Raw genomic sequence first — 12,220 nt, 5'->3', positions numbered from 1 at the left:
CTAGAGCTATAAGTTTTGTGGCAGCAATAAAAAGTTGAAACATGCCATACCACCAGCTGAAATGTATACAGAGAGCTTTCAAAACTTTCGGATTAAAAATACCATAGCGCGCCGCATAGAAGCAAAACAAATATCACCGCTGACTTCTGCTTCTAACACTACGGGCTTAAACTCGCGATTTACAATGCTCGGTATGTAAGCTCTTGCCTTAACAAGCCCGCTTCGACGAAATAGTAAAACTTTTCTTCAAACAGCGCACTCAGAGTCGAACTTATTGTGTGAAGTGCCGCTGAAGTCGACGTGTATTCTCTTAAAATGGAGAATATTAAGGTTCAGCTGTCTCTGTCTCATTCACAGAGAAGGCGTTGAATGTCGGGTTCATTATTAACTAACTATTCGCTTTGTTGGTTCTTTGCCTTTATCTTTCAAGAGCTATTGAGTTGATGGATTAATACGTTCACGCATCACCTTTTAAGAATAATTGGTTAATTTGTTGCTACTTTGTACTTGTACAATGACGTCACCTGCCTTCAATCTTTTGTTGGACGGTTTTAGACGGGGTCACACCGGAAGTTACTGGGTATCATCAAATATTAATTACAGTATTCGCTTTGTTAACTGAAGTCAATATCATTACCATACTCCATTGAAGAGGACTTGTCTCGTTCAGACGCTTTTCGAAGGCGCTCGCCTTTTGTTTCTTTCAGATTTGTTCTTGTGCACCGTCTAGCGGCTGCATCAAGCGTAAATATGAAATTAAATGCGATCTTAAAAACTGCAAATACAGCCATAGGCTACGGTTCAGTTCAACTAAAAAAAAACAGAAAAAATTGCACAAGAAGCTACTTTATTACAAAAACTACCCAAATGATTCTAGAGTACGCAGCGGTGGTAGCATATGGCATTCCTCTCATTCATCCCAACGAAATATACCATTAGTTCGATATTTCATTTAAACTTGGATATGGCCTATACCAGTGTTTACCGTTTACTCAAAACCTCGTTGCAACAATATGCAAATTTTTATTTCAGGAATAAACCGGAAGAAGCATTCGCAAAAAGATGTAACGTAATTTCCGCTCACAAACAAACGAACAAAAGTTCGCAAAAGTATGGCTTCATTAGAAGAATAATACTGTACTTTTATTAAAGAAGTGACTAGTTCATCGTAAGTGTGTCAGTCACGCAACGCCATTTTTAAACTAGGGGGTTGATTTTTGAAATTGGGCAGAATGAAAAAAGTCGATTTTAGTTGTTTAGTTTTTTAGAAGTAAATTAAGGTTAGTTTTAGATTAGAAGGTAGATTTAGGTTATTGAAGAGCAGCGGGGTTACGAACAAGCTTGAAAAAGATGAAACACCGGGGATAAAACTTTTTACGATAAAAATTTACGACTTTTACGATATTTTACTAAAATTACGACAAAATTTTTTAAAACGAATTTTTACAAGATGCAAAAACGTGAAACCCTCGGGGGCAATTCAGACGTCATCGCGATGTAAAAACGGTTATTGAAAAAGAGAGAAACATTTTATCGTAAAATAGAACAATATTTTAAGGTTTCTTAACTATTTTGCATGATCACAAGCAAAGGTCAACGCACAAGAAAGAATCTATGAAGTTATTTTGAAATTTTTCAAAATTTTCTTTTTCATGGTAAAAGCCTTCGAACAACTTTAAGCGTGACTTGAAATTTGGCAAAGAGAAAAAATGCAAAAAACAAGACACGAAGAAATATTTCGAACAGACAAAAATAAATAATATCATTTTAGATAGCTTTATAAATTCGCCAATTACACAAAAATTTAAAAAGTGTAAAAAACAACAATAGAAGCAGATGCCATAAAAGCTAAATAGCCCACGCCCAATGTAAAGGGGAGTGGCTTTATATGAAGCTTGATACAAAAAGCTCAGTGCTGGGCATAACCTGACACAACATCGCCCACAACCTGCCCAGCCTATGTGCTTAAAAATATTTTAATTGAGTCTGAAAAATTTCTCTTCAAACGAAGGGTAATTAAGAAAATTGGCGTTCGCTACTCACACACACACACTCGCGCGTGCACACACACACCTAGCTTGTGTCCACTGTGAGGTCAAAGCGAGCAATTTACAAATTCACGTGATTTACGTCCACCTTAAATTTACCGTTTTACCACGTTTTGGTCACCATGACGACGGTTAAAGTGCTCTAGAATTATTGAAGGACCGTTTGTCAACTGCGCGGATGATATATCAGGTGTGGATTCATGCGCGGGTGAACTACGGGGGTCAAAGCGCGTGCAAATTCAACGAAAAATGATTCATTACACAGTGATGTCTATGTCGTCACGGTGCAATACCAGAACAGCATGTAACAGGACTGTGTATACTTTCTGCAGATAGAGATTGTCAACCTTTGAATTACGATGTCATTTTGGTTTATTTAATTAAAACCAGAATCGATTCTTCAATCTATTGTATACGCGAGTTTTAATCACGTGGTCAGAGATTAACCTTTCGTCGGGAAGTGTTCCTTGGAAACCGGTGTAGGCAGAGTTGTCTATTTGGATTATACTTATAGTCATACATTGGCAACTTTGTGTCTTGACGACGAAACACGGGGTAAAATTATGGAAGGTTTCGTTGTACAAGTCCACGAATACCGAGATAACACATCTGAGCTGCGTTGGAAAAATAAACAGGAGAAAAAATTTCTCCCTCGAAGAATGTTTATTTTAATCTCGGGCACGGCGCAGACAAGTTCATTACCAAGTCGAACAGGTTTTGGTTCAATGCGAGGCGTCGCTGCCATTTTCAGGGTAAAATATTTCCTAAAATTTTGAACGTTGTCCACTCGTAATTGAACGTTTTTGTACCGGAAATTTTCCGGACAAAATCGAGGCTTCTCACATTCAAAAGCGATCTCAGTCTTAATTTTGAGTTCATCAGCGGTTGTCTATTACGTCATCCTTTTCGTTTTGGATGAAATCAGATCAATGATGTCATTACTGTGCAGACATCCCATAAATTTTATTACGAATTAATCCAAAGTTTCCAGTAAAATCGCGAACTAATGTGTAAAATATTTTACGACGTCATATAACCATCAACCCAACAAATTTGCGACCGTTTATTTGCAAAGCATAGTCACAAGGTTCTCTTGTTACATCACGACGTGTAACAATGGCTATTACGTGACGTTAGCATTAGTCGTTGCTCTTGCGCTTGCTAGCTAACTGGCCTCGGGCGAGTTCTAAAATAACAACGAGAAAAGTCAAAGCGATTGCAGAATTTTTAACTTGATCATCAGTCCGGAGCGATTTTGAAGATCGACTTCGTGTTTCAGTGATTTTCAAGGCTGAGAATATTTCTTTGAAGCAGGCATCAGTGGACCGTAAATCATATAATTAGCCAAAACAGATTTTTAAACGAGATATTTGTAAGGAGTTAATAACAAGCCCTGTACAAAACAACAAGGTTAAATTAATTCTTCATACCGCGCATAATCACAAGCATTTTGGCCAAATGGAGATAAATGATCTAATTGGCTGGCTGGTTAGGGTCAGTCAAGGTTAGTTCAAATTGGATGAGACTGGACGATGAGACAATAAAATGCATGAGATTAATAAAAATCAAGGTAGTTTGGGGACAAAAAAAAATCGTCTGTCGCAACAATTGAGGGCAAATGTCGTTCAAAACGACATAAAAGTCGTTAAGTGGAGACCAAACGCACTTGGTAGCGGAAATCGTGAAAGGAATACCGTAAAGAGAGGCGAGTTGTACGCAATTTAAGATTCAAGTTACAAAGTGTCCTGGATATGTTCAACTGACTTCAATTTAACGAAAAAGTGAAATTTCTTCGAAAGATTCTCGATAAAAAGTTTAACTCTGTTTGCTTGGTCCAGTTCCTTATACGGAGAGAATTCTTTTTGCGCAGTTCAGTTTCAGAGACTATGGTAGTTGTTATAGGAAACAATTAGCCGATTAAATGAGCATTTGTTCTGTCACAGTTTAGTTAGTAGTAATAGCGCTGTGGTGTTAGTTCTAAAAAGTTTTAATGTTTTTTTTTGTAGTTGAAGGATTGGTGGAAAATTTTCAAAATCCACCAATGGAATAAGCGAATGTTATAAACTTGGCTGTAAGGACAAACCTGAATTTGGAAGCTTTTTAAGCGAATTTTTTCAAGATCAACTTAAGCTTCCACGAATCAGAAGATGATGAAGTTGACCTTATTTCTGATTGGATTATTTTGTTTGACCGGAAGTGGTGAGTCTGTTACGACATAACTTCATATTAATGACGTGAGATGCGAACAAAGAGAGCCTACGGTTTCTAAAAACGTGCAGAGAAAAGTTTTGTTAAAAACTCGGAACTTGTAAAGGAATGTTTGAAGTCATTTAACTTTTAATTTAGTCTTAAGAACTATAACTGAGAAAGTTCATTAAAGCATTTAATCGGCGGCAACTCTTGCTATAGATGGACTGCTACATGTTACATCCTTTAAAGGTTATATCTGTACTTTCAGTGCATGACTAACGCTTTCAAGTGTAGAAAACCAAACGTTCACATATTTGCGTCTAAAGCGACGGATTATCGCGAAATTTTCGTGTTTTGAACTGATAATGTGATTTGAAATGTTTATCTTTAAGACTGGTCGCGCAAAATTTACTTCAGCCAGTATAGATCGATATAACCGTATAAGTGGAATATTGTGGTAAAATTAAGAACAAATATGGTCAGCGAAAGCGAATGTTTCAATGCATTTTTACCTGAATTGAGAAATAAAACAGCTTTATTGAATCAAATAAAAGGCACAACTGGTGAAATACAGAAATTCGCATCTGTCAAAGTTTTGTTAACTCACTCGGGTTAACTTCATCAGGGCAAGGTGAAATATTTTAGAGGCAAACCGCTTATTTTATAACCATAGTATTATTAACTTCATTAAATGTTGCAGGAATTTCCCAACGACTTCCTACTGTGGTGGGCAGGAATATTCTCTCTCGCACGCCCACCACCGTCCAGGTGGAATGGAGACAACCTCCCGGAGTGACGTACGCTCAGTTCAACGTTAGGGTCAGTCTTTTAAACGTAAATTTAGATTGATTGAAATCTGCCGACTTATGCCGCGTGATTAAAACAAAAGACGGACAACCGCAATTATTTCGTCATAATGAATCACCCGAAATCTTTCATGTGGGCGAAATTTTACCGCGGGGCAAAGACTCTGGCTAAATCTAAACAAAAGACAATAATTCAGGAATTTCAAAATGTATCGAAAAATGTTAAAAATAAAGTTGGCAACTGCATACCACAGTACACGAAGCCATGTACCTCGCACACTGCAAAATCATTTCACAATTTCTGTAGTTAAAATAATGTTTTATGACGTCATGTATTCCGCAGATCCGACCGCGCGCGCGCATCGGTCGGCCGTCGAGTCGTTCTCAGACGAGCAGAACTTTCAGCGACCTCCGGCCCGGAATGAGGTACACCGTCAGCATCGTCGGGGTCACGGAGCGACTCCAAAGATCCCCTCCTTTGACCTTCCCACTCTGGAGCCGTACGTTTCATTATGACATCATTATTAACAGATAAATTCATTATGACGTCACAAAAATAAGGAATACTTCTGCGAACGAAGATTTTTGCCTTGTGATTAGGAGGTGCATGGTTATGCAGAAGCAGGTGCACCTAATTTATTGGACGAATTTATTTTGACGTGGTCTAAATCGCAGTTTCTCTTTTGATTGATTGATTGATTGATTGATTGAGCTGTGAGAAGAAAACTCATATAAAAAGCGGAAATACGCAATAAAAACTTGTTTATTCGCTAATAGAGCAAAGCATTAAGAAATCACAACCACTTTTACTTGATCGATGTTTATGAAAAGTTTTTAGTTTTAAACAAAAATAGATTAGACGACGATTCAGTTTGACGATAAACCATCTTTGTTCGAGATTAACACGATGAGATGGATTATAACGGCCAGACATTGCCTTTTTACGTACAACGCCAAACCGGATTTCACATCTGTTGTGATTAGAACTAAACAATGAGTTAAAAAACAGGAAAAACGGCTGCATTATGTATTTAGTAAATTTATAAGTTTATTAAAACTTAATTCACCCAAATAAGCTATACTTATGCATTCTTCAAGCGATTTCGAACAGAAATAATTCCACTCAATCATATGCAAGTGTCGGTCTCTATCTAATGTGACGTCACAATCAAACCTTTATTTTCATTTTAGAACCTCTATCCCCAAGCAACCTGAGGTTAAGAACGGTCAGCGAGGTGATGCTTTCTATCCAATTGGCTGAATATGATCACGTGTATACGGTAGCGACGGTTGGACTTCACGCGGACTGGGACGCAGCGGAAGGAATGATCGGTTTGAAAACGATTATTATTTTTATTTTTGTAAAACAACGCCTTTTATGACGCAATTGCGTTAAGATATTACCAGTTTTATGTTTTAGTCGTACAACAATATCTGTTATAACGTAATATTACGCTAATTGTCAATTATTACGTGGATTGTGTAGCAATAGGTAATTAGATTTCCCTTTCGGCCATATTGTAATTTTCAGTTGATTCGAGAATGTTTTGATCAGGTTGTCCCTTAGTTTTATTTGTTGAATTCAAATCAACAAAACGCATCGTCATTAATATTAAAATCGCGGGTTTTCTAAACGTGACAAACTCCACCAAAACGCGGTATGTAAGAATTCAAAGCTGCCGAGAATACGGTCGGATACTTAGCTCATAAACATCTCATAACTGAGTCGAGTTGAAAAACCAGCCAGGCCACATTTTTGTGGAGGAGCAACAGCGGCTTTATTTGGAACAAGGAAGAGAGATCATAATATTACCTTACCCTGGCCAGCAGGCAGATAAAATATCTATAATCTTGCCTCACAATTACCATCTATTGTCACGTAATGAACAGTAATTATGACCTATTTGTGAACCACTTAAGTCATATTAGAAACAGTTTCAATACGTGTCAATAATTTTCGATATTTTTTCGATGAAAACGTCTTTAATTTTTAGGGCTTAACCAACAATCGACAAGTTCATTGCCAACTTCCTCGTGTAAATTATCAATTTAAGACGAAAAAAATGTCGGCTTTAAATTTACACGCCTTTGCGTTTGAAGTAAAATTTAAACCCACCAGCCCACAAAATTGAAGTCGACTTTTTCACCCAGGTTCGTTCGGATATGACGTACGAATCAGCCCCAAACACGGGACCGAACTCTACCCACAGGAACTCGCCGAAGATGACCTCGACGGGACCAGCAGGGTATTCACCGGACTGACCCCAGGTATGACGTCAGCAGCATTTCCTTATGAGTCTGACTTAAAAATTATTAACTACTGCTGCGTTGTGACGTAACAATTAGAAGCCAGGTTGAATTTGTGTGGCGGTCACGAACAACGGTTGTGTTATTGCAGTCATCACACTTATTCTTAGCAACGACATGAAATTAGTGGTTGGCGAAAAAATAATTATCACGTCACAATTCTTTTCGTTCTGGATGCCATAATGACAACATAATTAACCGCTGTCATCCCTAATAATGTTGTCAATACGTCATAATAGAAATAAATTTCATATTAATGCCCCACAAAATAGAAAGGGGTAAAGCATAGATCTAAACGAGAAATTATTAAGTCATAATGATAATGACGTCACTATCGTTTCAGGGGAGGAATACACGGTGTCCGTCCGAACGAAGGCGGGATTTCCCTTTGACCTGGTCTTCAGTGAGCCGGTGTCCATGAATGTGGTCATACGTGAGTAGAAGTTTTATGATATTATGGGGTTTTTTGAGCATGAACTTCGAATTAAAATATAAAAATTGTGAAAACTATTTGATGGATTAAAATCGCAAAATTACAGAATAACCTCCATCTCATCCCCTACTGGCCTACAATCAACGCTGGGATAACTATAGTTTCTTAAAATAATAAACACTTATCGGGAAATATTTAAGTTGTAGGCCATACCTCAAACTGTGATAAATTTTCAAAGATATCCAAAATTGGCAGAATTTTCCATAAATCTGAGGTTTACGCTGCTATCTGACTGTGTGCTGTTTCAGGGAAGACAGAGGCACAGTTTTTAAATAATTTTAAAGACTAAAAGAAGATTATTTTTCTCTACTTTTCTGCTGTAGTTGCAGAAGCATAAATTTTGCGAGACTGTTGGAGACATCCAAGCGGCCCTTTCGGTTCCTAAAAAACGTCGCACTTCAAAAAGCGTTGGTTAGAGGTAAAACTGTTCGTGCGTTTTGCGAAAAATGTTAAATTTTTAGCCTACACAGCTTTAAATCGGTTAAAGTTTTCCGTAAAGTTATTTTTTGCTCAAATTTGAAAAACATCAACCGCTTAGTTGAACAAAACCTGGTCACGGTATCGTGTAGTTTGACAAGTGATAATTTTCCACTTGACGTATCCAACCGTCAGATCAACATTTGACCAACATCGCTTAATTCTTGATGACATTTTGCGAAAATATAGGAAAACACTTCAAAAGTGGCGCAAAATGTTAAACTACTTTGTGACGTCAGAAAAGACGCATCGCAAGCAGCGAGAATCTTTCAATCGGGAAATAATCGACGCGAGTTCGAACGCTTTCACATTTTGCGAAAATTCTTCGCAAAATGTGGTTTGCCGCAGGCTGCGCTATGTACAGTATCTGCTTGTCCTGAAATTTGCTGATAAATCTCGTGCCGCAATCATTTCGCCTCAGCGTACGCCCGAGGCGCCCGCGGCCTACAAGACAAGGCACAACACTCAGCGACTGTGATGCTCAAAATTAACTTGGCTCGAACAAAAAATTTCTCAAGCTCCACCTTGGTTCAAACTAATGATTATGATGTCATAAGCGCTGAATTGTTTGAGTTATTATGTCGAAATAATGCTGGCCACTATCGCTAATGTATGACTTCATAGTTTTTGTCATAAACATGAAATTAACTCTCGCACGTGACCATACCTTCAAAAGCGGTGAGAAAAAGCGATTGAGACAAACAAAGCCATTATTACGTCATTATGCTGTGATCAAAATGATTTTCTGTGAAACTGAGCGCTTAAATATATCTGCGTAGGGATGATATCAAAACACAAGCGAACTAAAAATTAAACAAATTGTCAATGGTTGTCAATCGGAGGATAACTTCGGGAGTTTAGACTTGAATTCATTGCCCAGACCGTGCAGATGTATGTTTCTTACCACATGGTCTCATTTATCTTAACGTTGTGATTGTGATGCGGGACCAGTGAAACAAGAAACGTTAATTTTACAAAATAATCAGTAAAAAGTTATTTCACTTGTTGTCTGCACGTGGGTATGCTTTTGTACCTTTTGTTGCTTTGATATAAGAAAATGTTTTATTGTAACGTCATAGCTCCCATTATGCCATTTACGGTCGACGAAATCGCAATCGGGGCCACGACCGCGCAGATCAGAGCAATCGGTCCAATGAACGGAATCCACGACAAACTGTGAGTTTACTGAATAAAAAACACAATGACGTCACAAAACGGTCACTGATGACGTCATTTCATTGACAGGGTGTTCCAGATGGAGCCTGACGGCGGGGAAGTGGGGGGCCCGGAGCCGGACCCGGTTTATCAGACTTACGACATGTACTCCATCACTAATCTTACCCCGAGCACCAGCTACACGATCGACGTTTTCACCTCGTCGCAAGGTGTCCTCAGCGAGGAACCTTTCACGATTAGATTCAAGACGAGTGAGTTCATTCGAACTGTTGTTTATTGCTTGTGAAGGGCTGTTGATGATGAATGATGTTGTTTATTGGATGAAGGGATGTTTATTGCTTGTGAAGGGCACAGTGCAGCTGTGCGGCTCTGGTTTTCACTTTGAAACTTATTGGGAAAATTCAGAAAATAACTTCAAATTTACTGACTTTTATGACATCATAATAGAACCTGCCGCACCAATGGGATTAGAAGCAACCGATTTTGATATGACGTCAGTGGAACTGCAATGGGAGCCACCGGCCAACGTGATGGAAGGTGACGTCACACAATACGTCATCGAATATATAGACATCAGAGTAAGTTCAATAACCTCCAAAAATGCGTCATGACGAACCAGGGCGTCATCTTGCGGCTAATCACAACCACTCCATTTCTCATATTTGAATTAAATGCAACGTAACCCTCTACCGCGTGTGGAGTTGCTTGTTAGACAACAAATGTCTATTATGACGTCAATTTTTCCGCTAGAACCCGGAAGAAGTGATGAGCACCGAGACGGGTGTGGTGCCACCTGGTGGCCAGTTGGTTCACACCAGACTGCGGGGTTTAACGCCGGGTGTGACGTACAAGTTAATGGTCTTCTCGGTGACTGATGACGTAAGAAGCGAGGTGCAAGCAGAACTCACCATCACAACTGGTGAGTTATTTGTGAATTCCGTTTAGGTCTAATCAGTGCAAGTTCATTGTCAAGTTAAGCTTGGAAAAAAAGCCTATCAAGCGTTTCATCGTCATAGTTCCTCCAAAACCCACCGTCACCCTTCTGAACGTCACGGATGATGGACTTCAAGTTCTGGTTGAGGGGCCTCCCCCCGACGAAGGGGAATGTCCGTTCGTGAGAGTGAGTTTAAGCCCGGGTGAGGATGGGAAGCAGACACGACCGTTGCTTTACGAAACGGGATCGGTAAGCGAATTAAAACTTGCGGGAAAACGAAGCGATTAATCCGGGCAAATAATCGCTTTAAAAATGCGACCAAATATGACGCTTGTCGACGTTTTCAGACCATTTTCTTTCACGGGACCAACCGCAATACCCTGTACACCATCCACGCTCGATGCGTGAGTAATAACGTGGAGAGCGAAGAAGACGTGGAATTCACGGACATTTTGAGCGGATCTCGCGGTCCGGACGACACCCCGGCCGAGATGTTCGTCCCGTGCCTGATCAAGAAAGGTGAGCATCGCTAACGACAGGCTATGTTGCCATGGGAACGCTCAAGTATCGCTGGAATCACCCCGCCAGAAACATGCGAGACTCGCTCAAGAATTTAGATCCGTTAAAATACCGACATTTTCGAAGAGTTTAAGCAAGACATATCAAATGCACTGGAAAAACTGTCATTAATTTAGAAATAGAATTGTTTTGTACAAAACGTCGATTATTCTAGCGTTAAGCAGTCGTATATTTATTGAAATAGGATGTTTATGTAGTGATTTAGTCCGCTCAAAACGGTCGCCTTTTTTCTTCCACCCACATGCAGTTCACCCGGGCCCGACCAACCCAGACACATACCGACCCGACGCGTGTTGTGGGGATCTCCCTTATCACTCGGCGAAGGAGGAGTGCTGCGGGGGCATTCGAGTTCAAAAGAGTAAGATTATTGCGTCATAACGGTTGCGTACTAAAGCATGCAGATCGGTTTCTGGCGACGTTTACCGTTGTGAACTCGATTGAACTTTCTTCGCAGACGGCGAACGACTCTGCTGTGGGGAGCGACCGTACAGGAAGGATGACTTCGTTTGTTGCGGGGACGATCTCGTTCACCCGAAGATTCCGGGATGCCCTAGCGAGATTCCCTAGATGGCGCTGCGCAGCCACAAAGCTAGTCAACAATTCTTATTTAACACTAAAATACATTCCACCGCTGCAGAAATTATTTGAGCAAAAAGTTCAGATTTTTTGAGGACAAACTGGAAGCTTAAACCTCATTTCATCCAACCAGGATTTGCTAATCAACAATTTTTGCTTCGGCGCATATAAATTCTTACGTAACAATCTCTCGGTGACGTGTTAAAAAAATTGTGCTCGCTTTTGCTTTCAGTTGTTACACGATGTTACTTTAAAAGCGAATCATTTAACCAAATTGAAAATAATCTAATCTCTGCTCTGGACTGTCTATATGCCATGAGATTCTTTGCTATTCTTTTTACTCTCGCAATCTATTGTACCCTACATTATGCCGTCACAATAGCTTAACAGGACAAATACTGTGCGTGTCCAAATAATCGCCATTTTGCATTCGCGTCGTTTCATACTTGGAAAAAATTTTGGTTTCACCTCATGCAGTTTAGCAACTACTTATCGCTTGGAAATTCGTGGGATCAAGTAACATAAAAACTCTTGTGACGTCACAATTCTTTTATCAGTAAAATTTCCGCACCTTGCTTCGTGACGACACAAACCGCTGAATATAAAATATTGAAGCTATTTATTGCCGCTCGTG

General features: G+C 39.5%; 1 protein-coding gene across 1 annotated transcript; it reads left to right on the top strand.

Annotated features, from left to right (window-relative positions):
- The first annotated feature begins 4,058 nt into the window (after positions 1 to 4,058).
- On the top strand, positions 4,059 to 12,204 carry LOC143465509 (fibronectin-like). The gene is made up of 14 exons (XM_076963840.1): positions 4,059 to 4,247; positions 4,939 to 5,057; positions 5,388 to 5,544; positions 6,236 to 6,376; positions 7,196 to 7,312; positions 7,695 to 7,784; positions 9,401 to 9,497; positions 9,567 to 9,748; positions 9,945 to 10,075; positions 10,248 to 10,416; positions 10,514 to 10,680; positions 10,779 to 10,950; positions 11,258 to 11,368; positions 11,465 to 12,204. The coding sequence occupies exons 1-14, from the start codon at positions 4,196 to 4,198 to the stop codon at positions 11,575 to 11,577; spliced, it is 1,818 nt and encodes a 605-aa protein (XP_076819955.1). The 5' UTR covers positions 4,059 to 4,195; the 3' UTR covers positions 11,578 to 12,204.
- The last annotated feature ends 16 nt before the right edge of the window (positions 12,205 to 12,220 follow it).

Source organism: Clavelina lepadiformis, chromosome 7 (genome assembly GCF_947623445.1).
Source record: "Clavelina lepadiformis chromosome 7, kaClaLepa1.1, whole genome shotgun sequence".
Taxonomy (NCBI): Eukaryota; Metazoa; Chordata; class Ascidiacea; order Aplousobranchia; family Clavelinidae; genus Clavelina; species Clavelina lepadiformis.
Note: the sequence above shows the minus strand (reverse complement) of the source record. Positions and strands in the feature narration are given on the sequence as shown.